This window comes from Lagenorhynchus albirostris, chromosome 2 (assembly GCF_949774975.1).
Source record: "Lagenorhynchus albirostris chromosome 2, mLagAlb1.1, whole genome shotgun sequence".
In the NCBI taxonomy this organism is placed as follows: Eukaryota; Metazoa; Chordata; class Mammalia; order Artiodactyla; family Delphinidae; genus Lagenorhynchus; species Lagenorhynchus albirostris.
In genome coordinates this window covers 177266919-177281849 of record NC_083096.1, presented here as the reverse complement: position 1 = coordinate 177281849, position 14931 = coordinate 177266919, and the positions used below count along the sequence as shown (strand labels likewise).

Here is a 14931-nt window from a genome sequence, read left to right as displayed (position 1 = left end):
TTGGGGCTGTGGATGGTTCTCTTGTCCCGGGCGACTGAAAGCTGTTGAGCGTCCAAAGAGCAGGCTTTATGCGCAAACCTCGGGCAGAACCATCCCAGGCTGATGGGGGTGGGGCACGCGGGGCACCTGCTGCCCCTTGTCTCCCGGCTGCTTGGTGCTCTGGGAGGCAGCCTCCAGCTGGCTTCCAGACAGGCAGAGTGGATTGGAGCCCGCATCGCTGTGCATCCTCAGTGCGGCTTCTCTAGCAGCCCGTGTTCCCCGAGTGGCTCTTTGCCAGGCTGGCATCTTGGCTGCTGGAATGTGCCAAGATTCAAGTACAAATGCTGTGGGCTTGGGGACAGGGTTCCATGCGGTCTTCAGGGCAAAGAGGTGCTAGCATCCCCAGCCCTCACTTAGCTGTCTCCTTCTCTCTCTCTGTCGCACACACAAACACGCACACGCACACCCTCCCTGGGAACTCTTTATGATCTTCTGCTCGGGTGTCAGTTTGATTCCATCCCGATCCGTAGTTGTCAGTGCCTGTTATTTGCAGGGTCTTGTAAATCTGACAGGGACAGAGGGGAAAGGCATCTTCCCCAGATCTTCTCAGGGACTTTGTTTATTTATTCTAATATTTATTTACTTATCTGGCTGCGCTGGGTCTTAGTTGCGGCGAGCGGGATCTTTAGTTGCGGCGTGCGGGATCTTTTATCTGTGGCACGTGAGATCTAGTTCCCCGACCAGGGATCGAACCCGGGCCCGCTGCATTGGGAGCGTGGAGCCTTAACCTCTGGACCAGCAGGGAGGTTCCTGGTCGGGGACTTTAAAAAAGGCTGATTGCCCCAGCAGGAAATGAGCTAGGCAGAGCTGTGTGGGAGCCCTGAGGGGGGAGTTTTCTGCCAGAAGGGACATTTGGGACGAGTCCCAGAGGATGGGCAGGAGTTCCACAGAGACAGAGATGAGGGTGAAGAGGAGAGGCTGTTCCAGGCAGAGGGAACAGCCTCAGCGAGAAGAGAGAGACAGGAAAGATGGGAGGTGCTCGAGGCCCAGGGCATAGTCTCTATTGGCTGTGACGGTGAGGAAATAGAAGTCAGGGCTGCAGAGTTAGGTTGGGCCCACATTATACGAGATCTTGAGTACCCAAGCGAGGAGTCTGTGGTTAAATGGGAAAGGGATAGGGAGCCATGGACAGTTTGGGGCAGGAGAGGGTCAGGATCAGAGCACTTTGGCAGCAGTGTGGGCTGGGTCCGGGGGCTGGACGGGGCTGATATCCATCCAGGAGAGGGATGGCCTCTCAGGTGCTTCAGGCTGCACGCTGAAATCCCCGCTCCCTGCCCCAGGCTGGCTGCGTACATGATTTGTGGGGTGCAAAGGGTGGGAGGGAACAAAGATGGCACTGAAGTTGGGGTTCCTGGATATGATGAACAGACCCATGGCCACTGGCAAGGGCTTGGTAAGAGGACTTCATTGGGAGAGATGGCAAGTATGGGTGGGGTCGTGATGCATGGGGGTGTAGGGTTGGGATGGGGCTGGGCTTCAACTCCTGGCTCTGCAGGGGAGGAGCTGTCCTCTGGGACTAGTGCCGAGGCTGGTCACCGAGCTCAGAGGCTGGCTCGGGGTCACTGATCGGCCTCATGTGTGTCCACAGGGACAGCACGCTGCCCATACACGCTGTGGGGCTGCCCACCCCTCACCCCTCTGCCAAGCCTCATCTGGTCCCTTGGCTGCACTTTTTTTTTTTTTTTTTTTTTTTGGCGGTACGCGGGTCTCTCACTGCTGTGGCCTCTCCCGTTGCAGAGCACAGGCTCCGGACACGCAGGCTCAGTGGCCATGGCTCACGGGCCCAGCCGCTCCGCGGCATGTGGGATCTTCCCGGACCGGGGCACGAACCCGCGTCCCCTGCATCGGCAGGCGGACTCTCAACCACTGCGCCACCAGGGAAGCCCCCTCTATGTTTTTTAAAATTGAGATGAAATTCACATAATATAAAATTAACCATTTTATAATTCAGTGGCATTAGTACATTCATAGTGTTGTGTAGCCACAACAGATCTGGTTTTTTTGTTTGTTTGTTTGTTTTTGCGGTGCGCGGGCCTCTCACCGTTGTGGCCTCTCCCGTTGCGGAGCACAGGCTCCAGATGCACAGGCTCAGTGGCCATGACTTACGGTCCCAGCCACTCTGCGGCATGTGGGATCCTCCCAGACCGGGGCACGAACCCGCGTCCCCTGCACCAGCAGGCCGACTCTCAACCACTGCGCCACCAGGGAAGCCCCTGCCTGCACTTTCTGGGTGTCCCAACTTGCTCCTCTCTACTCTCAAGGTGGAGGGATTCTGTTCACCAGGCCAGTGTCCCAAAGGTCCCCTGTTGATGGTGTTCTGTGGGTTTCTCCCAGGTTATCGATGTGACGTCCCCGCAGGACAGAAGGGCGGGGCTGGGTCAGGGTAACATCCAACACAGACTCAGCCTTTCTCAGCCACAGGGAGAGGAGGTGGAGTCTGTTAAATGCAGCCTGGCATCTGCCTGAGGCCTGGAAATAGGGTTTGAGGGGTCCCCGGGGGCAGAACAATGCTTGACTGACAGGCCTCTCGAAGGGCCCCTCCTCCTCCCACCTGGCTGCCTCAGGAGCGCAGGCCTTGCCGGAGCACCGGCCTCCCGGGCCCTCATTATGGAAAGGCTGGGGCTGAGGCTGGTGGGGCAGAGCCCAGGGCAGTAGAGGCCCGCACCTCCCCGGGGACCACTAACGCCTGTTGGGGGATGATAGAACAGCAGGATAACAGGAGGCTGGTGAGCAGGCGAGCTGGGGAGGAGCCGCTTCCCTCCCCCAGACCCCTCGCTCTTCCCAGGGTGGGTCAGCCTGTCCTCCCCAGCCACTTCAAGGGCCCCTCACTCAGCGTTGGCTAACGGTGAACCTGGGGTGGGATGGCCAGTGTGGGGGCTGCAGGACCTGAGGGGGCTGGAGGGAGAGAGCCAGCAGTCATCCCCAGGCCACCAGCCTTTCCTCAGCCCTGGGCAATTACAGGGCCACAAATCACAAGGAGACGGTTGTGTAAGCACCTTTGTGAACCTAATGGAATATGCAGGGGGCCCAGGGAGGCCATGAAAATTCCATCAGCCTGGCTAACCTGGTGCCTGGCTCAGCCGGATGCAGTGAGGTTGGTGTAGGGGGGAGGGCTATGGGGGAGGGGCCCCAGGGGGTGGGACACTCCCATTGTCCCCCAGCCACGAGGCTCCTGAGCCTTAGCTCCAAGTGCTCCTGGAGCATCTGGGGGTTCCGACTCTTCCTCTGGCGCAGAGGGGGGAGCAGTGAGGTCCCCTGAGGAGACACCACTTCTGGTGCAGAAAGATGGGCTGTTCCCAGTGTAGGTCAGAGGTAGCTCACCCCACCCTGCAGGGTCAGAGTCCAGCCTCCAGAGCTCCCCAGCCCCAGCAGGGACAGCGTCTGCCATGTCAGAACCTGCCTGGAACTTGGAGGAAAAGAAAAGGCAAGCCCTGGGCTGTCCTGGGACAGCACGTGGGAGCTCAGAGCACAGGCCTAGCAGTTGCATAAATGCCACGTACTCCGTGTGACAGCCTCTCTGAGCCTTTATTTCCACTTCAGAAAAGAATAGGCGTTACTTCAGAGACTCGGGGAAAGGACCAAGGGATAAAAATTCACACCAAGCGCTGAACACGATTCTTACTTACAGCACGTGCTCACATGCTATTATTCCATCTGTCTGAATGTAGGCTTTGAGGCAAGTCTCTGGGACTATCGGCCTATTTCTGAGCTTGGAGGGACTCAGCTCATTCCGGGGAACTTAGCCAAAGGCAGAGGTTTGTACAGAAAGAGGAATCTAGACTGATCTGGAACCTGGGCGCTTCTTCAACTATTGGAACCAGGGCTTCTCAGCTTCAGCGCTGGGGTCTCTCTGGGCCAGCGATTCCCTGTCACGGGGGAGTCCTGAGCATTGTAGGGTGTTTAGCAGCGTCCCTGGCCTCCACCCAGTAAAGTCAGTGGGGCTGCCTAGCTTTGACCACCAAAAATGTCTCCAGATGTTGCCAAATGTCACCTGGAGGGGTGAGGGGGCCAAGTCCCCCTCCATCCCTGTTGAGGAACACTAGGCTATAATAGTGGGGGTGAGGGGACTGGGGAGCCGGGCCGTGCAGGAGGAGGAGGGCTGCCCCCTTAGAGTCCTGCTTTTCTTGCAGGGAAACGCCCATGGCTGGGCCCACCACCCACGTTGCCCCCATGCTGTTCCTCGCCCTCCTCCTGCTACTGGAGCTGAGCCTGGCAGTCTCCCTGGGACCCGGAAGCTCTGCTCGGAACCTCCCGGAGAATCACATCGACCTCCCGGGCCCAGCACTGTGGACGCCCCAGACCAGCCACCACCGCCGGCAGGGCCTGGGCAAGAAGGAGCGTGACCCAGGCACACCTGGCCGGGCCCAGGATGGGGCTGTGGTTGCCACCACCAGGCAGGCCTCCAGGCTGCCAGGGGCAGGGGGGATGCTGCCTGGGCAGAGTCCTGCAGGCCTGCTGCAGGACAAGGATCTGCTCCTGGGGCTGACACTGCCCTACCCCGAGAAGCAGAGCCGGTCTCCAGGGTCAGAGAGGGTGAAGAAACGAGGCAGGGAGCACAAGAGACGTAAGGAGAGGTTGAAACTGCACACAGGTAGCTGGAGGTCTTCGAGGGGGTGGGGCCCTGCAACGAAAGAGGAAGGGGGAGTGGGGGAGAGGGATCAGATCCAAAGGGCCAAGGGGACTTCAGGGACAGGACAGGGAGGTGGGGGAGGGGGGAAGTGGGGGGCGGCGGTGTCAATGGTGTGAGGTCCCGGGGAGGACATCCAGAGTCCCCAAAGGGGGCAGGTAGTGGACCCCCAGAGGAAGGGAGGGGTCTCACTGAAGTCAGAGGGATCTGGTAAGAAGTGGACGCTGGGAAAGGCCTGGGCGTGGAGCATGGGAGGAAGAGAAGGACATGAGGCCATAGGAGCTCAGTCTTATCAGTAGATCGTCCTCCTAAATCAGGAAGTTCTACCTCGTATCTGACCTAAATCCATCCTACTGTAAGTCCTGTAAGTGGGGCAGTTCGGTGCCCTCCAAGCACATCACTTAATCAACTCCGAGGCACAGAGCAGAGGCCGAGAGCTTAGACTCTGAAGCCAGATCTGCCCCAGGTCTGATTCTGGCTCCACCACTTACTGGCAAGTCATCTTTCTGTGCCTCAGTTTCTGCAAAGTGAGTGTCATGGCCCCTTCTGCCCTCAGGGTAGATTCAGAGCCGGCTTGCTATCTGAAGCACCCAGAATGGTGTCTGGCACGTGGCAGGGGCAATGGGCAGTGGTTGTTACTAGTTAATTCTCAGTTTTCTCTCAGTGCTGAGTCGTGTCCTCCGACCTGGACACGGCTGACCAAGGAGAGCGGTCACGTCCTTATTTCTCCTGCCTCTGCTCTGTTTGTTTGATGGGGTTTCTTCCTCGTCTTTCTGACCTTCCTTTAAGTTCCCTCCACGTTCCCAAATCCCTTGTGAGCCGAACCACCCACTGGTCCCAGCCTCCCCGGGACAAACGTGTCCCAGCAGCCCCACCCAGCAGGCTCCTCCCCAGTCTCCCCTGGCCAGAGCCCAGGCAGGCAACCTCGGCTTCCAAGTCTCTACATGTGACATGACTGCCTCTAGGGGCAGACCGAGTGCCACAGGCATGGACGGGGGCGGGGGCTTTGCAGGAGGGGGGTGGTGGAGCCTCAGCCCCACCTTCTCCTGCAAACAGCTGGGACTTGCTTCCCTTCCAGGCCCGCTGAGACCCCCCAGGTGGACAGAACACAGGGGAATTTGCCCAGCTTAGACTCTCAGCCTCCCGCCCCTGGGGATCACGTGTCAGGTGGGGTGGGGGCAGTGGCAGCCTTGACAGCAAGCAAGCAGGCATACACGGGGCGGGACGTGGACTCAGCCCAGCCCAGCTCCAGCCCCAGCTCCCGTGGACCAGCCAGGCGCTCCCACGAGAGTGGGTGAGTGGAGGTCTGGAGTCCAGGCCCAGGCCTGCTGACCAGCTGTAAGGTCTCAGCCTGATGGGGCCTCCGTTTCCTTCTGTAAAATGTATAGAGCAGATTCAGTGGTCCCCGAGTCCCCTTTCTACTCTCTGGGGTTCATCTCTGGATGGTGGGGAGGCCCCAACTGACCCAACCAACCTTAAAGTCAGATCTTGCCTGAGAAAAAGAGGCAAGGATGAGCATGGGGCCTCTAGCTTTTCTCGAAGCCCCCTGGTTCCCGACCACCCCCCAACCCTGCACACTCTCCCCCCTCACACTCATCCTACCCCATCCTGCCCACATATCTTGGAAGGCAGCTTCAGTGGTTAAAAGTATTGGTTTTGCAACAAATGGACCTGGGTTCGAATTCAGACTTTGATACTCACTAGCTGTGTGCTCTCAGGCAAGTTGCCTAACTTCTCTGTGCTTCAGTTTCCTTCCCTGTAGATGAGGCTGAAAGAGTACCTCCCTGCCAGAGCTCCTGCAAAGGTTAGGTGAAATAGTGCTTGTAAAGCAGGACCCAGCGTACAACATGGTCCCAGCACACACAGCATGTACTCAATAAACGGTCATTATCACCACGTAGGGAGCTCTCACCTCCCAGCCTTCTCAGAGGCCTCTGCCTCCCTGCAATGCCTCTCAGCCTCATCACGTTGCTCCCCTACTCAAACTTACTCTCCTCCAGGAAGCCTTCCACGGTTAATCCTACTAAGTTCCATTCGTTGCACTTACACTGCTGGCTGCAACTTGCTGGAATATTGCTTTAGAGCAAGAATCCTGGGCCATCTCCCCAGCAACACTGCAAATTCATCCAAGACTTTCCCCCCTCGTCCTGCCCCCAGACTCCTGCTTCCACCCCCGCAGGAGGGTGGGCAGCAGCGATGTCGGCTGAGCCAATAGCTTGTCATATGGTTCCTGCCGCCCCCCTGTTCGCAGCAGGAAATGCGGGTCCAGCTGTGGGCCGATACGGGGTGGTGGGTGGCAAGCAGATACAGTTGCTGTGTTTCCTGCTCCTTGTCTCAGGCCGAGCCTTGGTCAGAGGTCCCAGCTCCCTGATGAAGAAGGTGGAGCTGTCAGAAGACCAGGCCCCAGATGCCGCGATGGAGGAATCCTCCACCAGCCTGGCCCCCACCATACTCTACCTCACCACCTTTAAGGCAGCACCTGCCACAGAAGAGTCCCTGATCCTGCCCGTCACATCCCTGTGGCCCCAGGTAAGGGGCCCGGGGCGGCCTCGGAGATGGAAGGGTCCTTGAGATGATGTCATGCAAAGCCCTCTTAGTACATTTAGGGAGACTGAGGCACAGTGGCAGGAAGGAGCTGGTCCAGGCCGGCGGGGCTGGATGGAATCCAGGTCTCCCAATGCCCGTCCAGCCCAGCTCAGGCCAGTGGGCCCACTGGCCAGGGAGGGCTGCCACTGTCCAGGCAGTGGTCCTGGGGGCTCACTCTAGGGAATGCCAAGGAAGCAAGTGTCGGCTCAGCACACTGGTCTCTGCATCTGGAAGGGCAGGGCCTTTGGGGAAGAATTTCATACATGCTGAAAAGTACAGAGAATGATAATCTTTAAAACCATGTCCCCATGATCCAGAATTAACAAGCTTTAGTTAACACTTTGACCCATCTGCTTCAGACCTTTAAAAAGGATATATGGAAGGGACTTCCCTGGAGGTCCAGTGGTTAAGACTCCGCGCTTCCACTGCAGGGGGTGTGGGTTCGATCCCCGGTCGGGGAACTAAGGTCCCACATGCCGCGTGGCACAGACAAAGAAAACAAGAACAGAAACAAAAAGATACACAGAGAGGGAGCAGGCCAGCAAACGTGGCAAATACACCGACCATTGGTGAGTCTAGAGGGAGGGTACTTGTTGCAATTAACGTGAGGTGCATCACTGCACCTCTTCTGGGGCTTTGGAATTTGTTTCAAAAAAAATCATTAAAAATGATCAAAAATAAATATATGTGTAGAAGAAATAAAACTTTTTTTTAGCAGTAGATCTTTCTTATTCTCTTTCTGGGTCTTACACCCCCCTGAGATTCTGATAAGACTATGGGCCATTTCCGACGAATTCATGGTTACCCGTGCTGTCGCAGGGCCCCTGAGGCCCATGTGTTGAGAACCCAGCCCTTGAAGGTGGGTTCACATCCTACTGTGGCCAGGGCTGTGAGTGGAACTGAGCCACGGCCGTGGCCTCAACAGTGCCACAGAGAGCTGATGCCGTCTGCAGGGGAGAGAAGGGGCAGGGGAACACGCAGCTGGGCTTCCTCCTGAGCGGACACAGCTGCCTCCCCCCGCCTCCCCCAGAGGGCCTGGTGGACCACTTGCCCGACTACATCAGCTGCCTGTAGGCACCGTCCCACACTGGGGGTGGCTGCTCTGGGCGGCCCTCTCGATGTCCCTGGGCTGGGATTGCAGGCTGTCCAGCACAGGGTGAGCTGGCCTCTGAGGAGCCCCTCCTTTGCTCTCTGGTCCTGGGGCCCCACGTTTCTTCTTTCACCTGTTGGGCTCTTCAAGCTCCCTCCGCTCTACCCACTTCTGCAGGCTCATCCCAGGCCCGACGGGGAGGTGATGCCCACACTGGACATGGCCTTGTTTGACTGGACCGATTATGAAGACTTAAAGCCTGAGGTCTGGCCGTCAACGAAGAAGAAAGGTATGTCTACCCACCCCGCCACCCCCTTGCTGGGCTCCCTCCCCTCTCCCACCATCCATTGGGGTAGGGGCCTCGGTGACCCCAGCCTGACCTACATATGTCCAAGGTGGGATAGGGGGCCTGGAGTCTATAATGGCACGGACAACTGAAATGGACTTGCTGCTCTCAAGTGCTCATCGCACGGCAAACGCTTTCCACGTAGCTACTCACTTAACCTTAAAAAAAAAAAAAAGTTAGGTCTGTTCTGCTGTTGATCCCACTTTAGAGAAGAGAAAACTGAGGCAGAGAGAGGTATTGTGTCTTATCCAAGTCACACTGTGGCGGTGTGAGCGCGCTCACCCTGGTGTTCTGTGCTTAATCTCTCTGCCCTGCTGGGCCTCAGCCTCTGACCACAGATCCTGTTTTCCCCAGAGAAACACCGGGGCAAACTCTCCAATGATGGGAATGAAACATCACCGGCTGAAGGGGAGCCCTGCGACCATCACCAGGACTGCCTGCCAGGTACCGAACCAGCATCGTGTTCCAGGCACTAGGCCAGGCGCTGGGGGAACCTGCATAGGGATGGGGGCGGGTGTTCCCAGACACATGAGCAGGACTCTTTAGGGATGGTAAATAATAACAACCACAGCTACCACGTTACTGAGAGATGCTGTCATACTTTGTTCTATTTAATCCTCACAGCAACCCAGAGAAAGAGACCCTATCATTCCCCATTTTCAGGCAAGGAAATTGAGGCTCAGAGAGGCTAAGTGTTTCAGCCGAGGTCACACAGCTAGGAAGTGGCTCAAACCTGAGTCTGCCTGGTTCTGAACCGCTGCCCCACGCTGCCTTAAATCATGATGACCCTTCTCTCGACTTCTCTCTCCTAACGTCTTTTTGGGCTTAATTCTGTCCTTGTTCCATCATGACACTGCTGGGCTTCTTGGGATACTTTGATGACATCCTGACCTGTCCAGCAGCTGAGCCCATTAAGACAGTCTGAAAACAGAGGCCTGGGGTTTTGTTTGTTTGTTTGTTTTGTGGTACGCGGGCCTCTCACTGTTGTGGCCTCTCCCGGTGTGGAGCACAGGCTCCAGACGCGCAGGCTCAGCGGCCATGGCTCACGGGCCCAGCCGCTCCGCGGCATGTGAGATCTTCCCGGACTGGGGCACGAACCCGTGTCCCCTGCATCGGCAGGCGGACTCTCAACCACTGCGCCACCAGGGAAGCCCTAAGGCCTGGGGTTTTGATTGATGGTCTAAACTGCTGGCCCTTGATTGGGTCAGTCGGAACTTCTGAGAAGACGATAGCGAGGGGGAGTTAGAAGGGCAGGAGGTTTCTGGGGGTGGGGGGTAGGGTAAGGCCTGTGAACGATAAAAGTGGAACAAAGGAGGAATGGACAGGAGACTGTGATGCAGTCGCCTGCCAGCCCAGCGGGGAGCTCCAGAGCAAAGATTCCCTGTTAGAAGAGGCCCCTGCTGGGCAGGTAGCCGGGCCCTGGCACCCCCGCTGAGCCAGTGACTGCCTGGGCTGTTCTGCTCCGGAACAGTGTGACATTGGCTCAGGAGGCTCCTGCAGGTGTTAACAGCTGGAGGCTGGCAGCTAACTGCTCTCCTGGCCGATGGATGGCAAGTGCCTTCCGGAGAGACATCTGAGTTGCACACCTCCACGATGCTCGTTAATTCAGTGACCAGAATATTCTACAAAACAGCAACCCAACAAGCCATTTGGCATCGGATAAGCCAGACCGCCAGCTCCCTGAAAGGCTGTTTTCTTTCCAAACCATTGTTTTCACCCTGAGCAGAAGGAAAAGGCTCAAGTTTGGGCCAACTGAACAGTGGCTCTGAGAGTTGGCTCCATGGTGGGCGAGGCCGTGCCTAGGGCCTGCCTCTCGGGGGCTTCTGTTTCCCCATCTGTCCAAAGAGGACGTTGGCTCCATGATCACTGAGGCCCCTCCCAGCTCCATGCTAACTTCACACCTGACAGCCCCCAGCCGTTCCACCCAGGGGGGGAATCCCACAGCGCCCTCGCTCCTCCCATGATCAATCAATTGCCCATCTGGGGCGTCTGGGGTCTCTGCCGCCCGCCCCCAGGGGCCTCGGCCGTGACATTCGTCAGTGGTTCCAGCTGGGAGCCTTGCGCACCAGATGGTCCATCCTGCCCGGGACGGCCCCACCGTGGAGATGACGTATCTCCTGTCCAGTGGGAGCGTGTGCAGGGCACAGGGAGGGTCCGCTCGGCGTGGCTGACCGCGTGTGCTTTTGCTGTGTGGGCAGGGACCTGCTGCGACCTCCGGGAGCACCTCTGCACGCCCCACAACCGAGGCCTGAACAACAAATGCTTTGACGACTGCATGTGTGTGGAAGGTGAGCCCGACATCGGGGGCTCCCTCGGTGCGGAGACCTCGCAACCTCCCTTTCTCCTCCAAGCTGGGGTGGGCGGAGAAGGGGGTGGGAGAACCCCTGGGGGGCTGAAGACGCGAGCAGGGGCAGCTTCGCTCGGCGCCCACAATCTGTGAACTCATTTAGTCTCGATTCCTGGCATCGTTGGTCAAATTTGCTTTTCTCACCTCTTGAAATACAAGCTGGCATGATCTCCCATGATCTGGAGGCGGGAGAGGGGAGGAGAGAGGAGCGTATCTTTTAAAATAAGATCAAACCTGAGAAGCCTGGTGCTTTCATACCGGAATTCTATCCCAGGGGAGACATTCCAAGCGTGATAACAAGGGGTGGGGGGTGGATTTCCCAGCACTGTCCCAGGGAAGGATGCACTTGCCCGGCTGGCTCCCTCTTTAACTCCTCGGAGCTCCCACGTGGAGCGGTATGTGCCCTCCTGCCCAGGTGGGCCCAGGTGTACCCGGCTCTGTGCTAAGCCCTTTACCCATTATCTCCTTAATCCTCCCAACGATCCCAGGAAGGGAGCTATCGTTCTCCCCATTTTACCCAAGAGCAAACTGAGGCACAGAAAGGTTAAGCCACTTGCCCAAACCTACATAGCTAGAAAAGTGGGAGAACATTTTAAATTTCGTATTCTGAAAAATTTCAAACATATATTAAAGTCGTCAGGATAGTATAATGACCTCCCATTTCCCGTCACCCAGCTTCAGTAATGCTCACTCATGGCCAATCTGTGCTGTCTCCCCTCCCATCTGCTTCCCCCGTTGCAATAGGATTTTTTAAATCTTTTTTTTGGCCACGCTGCGCAGCGTGTGGGATCTTACCCCGACCAGGGATCAAACCTGCGCCCCCTGCAGTGGGAGCGCAGAGTCTTAACCACCGGACCGCCAGGGAAGTCCCTGCAGTAGGTTTTTGAAGCCACTCCTGGAAGTGTAGATATTTCATCTGTGACTATTTCAGTGTACACATCTACGAGATAAGTGCTCTTTTAAAAACAAAATACCAAAAATGCGCAATAATTACTCAGTGTCATCCCACATCCAGGGCTCACATTTTCCTGAGTGAAGGGATTTGGTCTCAGTCCCTCTGTTGACCATTCTGAGATACATGCCCAATTTTTTCTCACATTAGCCTCAAAAATTATCTGCTGTGAGAGCAATAAAGCTGCTTAGGTCCAATTATTCATTCATCCAGTCTGTCAGGAAATATTTATTGAGTGCCTACCGTGTGTTGGGTTCTGATAAGGACATTGGGGATTCAGCGGCAAAGAGAACCAGCAAGTTCTGCGCCCATGGATTCCATTCTAGTGAGATGAACAATAAGCAAATAAGTAGACAAGATGTCTTTAGAAAGGGATAGGGGCTGTAAAGAAAATAATCCAGACTGGCCTGGTGAGCAGTCTGGGAGGTGTTTTAGAAAGGGTGGGCAGGAGCGGACTGCAGAACCAGCCACCTGAAAATGAGGGGTGGGGGGAGGGAGAGAGAGTCCCAGGCAAGCGGCAGAGCAAAGCCAAGGGCCTCGGGCAGGAATGAGGCTGGCATGTTTGAGGGCGCCTGGCACACAGTAGCCAACCGGGAAGGTGGCAGAAGGGGAAGTAGGAGAAGCTGGCGGGGAGGATCATGCAGGACTTTGAGTTATAATGGGAAGGTGTCGGCAGGTTTTATGCAGGGGAGTGACCTGGTCTGACTTACGAGTGTAACAGCGCACTCTGGCCGCAGTACTGTTGGGGGCAGGAGTGGAGACACAGAGGACCAGCTGGGAGGTGAGGGGATGGAGGCAGGCAGGGGTGGAGATGCCGGGGAGCTGCCTTCTGTTACCCGTGTGCAGGGCTGGTGGCCCATTTCGCAGAGGAGGAGACTGAGGTGCAGAATGGCCCGGAGGTCCAGGAAGCCCAGAATAGTGCCAGGGCCTCCAGATCCATCCTGCCCACGTGAGGGGGACGTGGCCCGACTGAGTTCACACACCCAGCTGGTGCCCAGCCCCTCTGCCCAGGAAGGCATCCTTCCTTCCTCCCCAGGGCCTCAGGTGGGAGGGGGTAGCTTTTCAGGCATCCAGAAGATATGTGTGCAGCCAAAAGCCCATCTCTCGTTTCCCGTGGTCTCTCCCACCCTGGTCGGTCCCACCAAAATTCTTGCTTCCTCCGTGGCGACTCAGGCTCCAGAGAAAAAAAAATTGAGTAGAAATGACAGCTCATGAAAGATGGTCCAGGAAGAGGCTGTCAGGAACCCTCTGAGGACCAAGAGTCCTGAGGGCTTCTGAGAAATCCCAGAATGGTGAACTCAGGTTCCAGGGCTGAAGCCCAGCAGTCTAGGCCAGCCTGGGTTCTGGAGGGTTCCAGAAGGGCTTCTGTGGCTTCCAACCACTCCTGCTTATAATCCGCTGCCCCCCTCCTAAGTGTATTTTGTGTGGCCACAGGTCTGAAAGCTGCGATCCAGGTGTCAATTCTAGACCCCAAAGCACAAACTTCACAGCAATTCCTTTATTCTCTTGACAGTGACGTAAGCAGATCTTAAGCAGGTGATGTCCTCCTCTCTCCCTGTGGTCACTCCTAAACTGAAATGTAGGGATTGCTCAGGCCACACTGAGCAATCTCTTCCCCTAACCCTCCCACCCCCCATCAGGAGGATGTGGCCTTCTGTGGCCTTAAATGAAAAACATGTCTACCCATGTATGTCAGGGGATGCCTGACATGTGGTTATGATAGAGCCACAGCCAGGAACCCCTCCCACTGGTGGGCCAGCAGGGCCATGACTACTTTAATTGGGGTGGTCAGGGAGGGTCCCTTTGAGACCTGAAGGCTGTGAAGGAGCCAGCTATGCCAAGAACTTCAGGAAGGCATTTCTGGCTGTGAGAACAGCAAGTGCAAAGGCCCTGGAGCCAAAAATGAATGGGTGTATGAGGAAAAGCAAGAAAACTGGGTGTGGCTGGAGTTAGAGAGTGAGGAGGGGAGTGGGAGGTGAAGAGAGCAGACAGGAGGCAGGTCCAGGTCCCAGAGGGTCTTATAAGCCAGGGTAGGAAGTTTGGATCTCCTTTTGAGTACAGTGGGGAGTCGTGGGAGGTTTTATAGGGGAGGGCAGAATCTGCATCCCTTTAACGAAAGGTTTTTAATGGACTATTTTTTAAGAGCAGTTTTAGGTTTACAGAAAGATCGTGCAAAAAATGCAGAGTTCTCATATGCCCCCCCAAACACACAGTTTCCCCTATTATCCTACTTTAGTGTGGTGCACTTTTTACAACTGATGAACCAATAGTGATACATTATTCACTAAAGTCCATAATTTACATTAGCGGTTCACTCTTTGTGTTGCACATTCTATGCGTTTTGACAAAGGTGCAGACATGTACCCACCATTATAGTATCACACAGAATAGTTTCGTGGCCCTAAATATCCCCTGTGCTCCATCTGTTCACTCTTGCCTTCTCCATCTGTGATTCGCTTTTTTAAGCCCATTCAGGCTGGTCTGCGGGGTATGGGTTGGTTGTAGGACAGAAAAAAGAAGGGGGTGGTGGTGAGAGGATGCAGGGGGTTCCAGAGGGCGCGGAGGGGTCTGGCTGGTCAGATCCCTGACCCCCTTGCCTCTCTTCACCCAGGGCTGCGCTGCTACGTCAAATTCCACCGGAACCGCAGGGTCACCCGGAGAAAGGGGCGCTGCGTGGAGCCCGAAACGGCCGACGGCGACCAGGGATCTTTCATCAACGTCTAGCGGGCCGCGTGAGGCGCCTCCCTACCGGCCAGGGGACTGAGCGCGGGAGGTTTGGAGAAGCCGGGCAGTTTGTTTATAACTCGCGGTGGCAGATCAAATGGGGAGGCAGATGACTGAGGCTGCAGGCTCAGACCCAGGACACTCAGCCCCAGGAGGGGAGCCCTGGGCGAACTGCCCCCGCCCAGGAGCCAAGCAGCAGCACACCTGCAGCCACCACCCG

General features: G+C 56.5%; 1 protein-coding gene across 1 annotated transcript; it reads left to right on the top strand.

The window, feature by feature from the left end:
- The first annotated feature begins 4179 nt into the window (after positions 1–4179).
- DRAXIN (dorsal inhibitory axon guidance protein) lies at positions 4180–14711 on the top strand. Its single transcript, XM_060141421.1, has 7 exons — positions 4180–4630; positions 7005–7195; positions 7448–7450; positions 8520–8631; positions 9043–9132; positions 10887–10976; positions 14599–14711. The coding sequence occupies exons 1-7, from the start codon at positions 4180–4182 to the stop codon at positions 14709–14711; spliced, it is 1050 nt and encodes a 349-aa protein (XP_059997404.1).
- Positions 14712–14931: the final 220 nt, after the last annotated feature.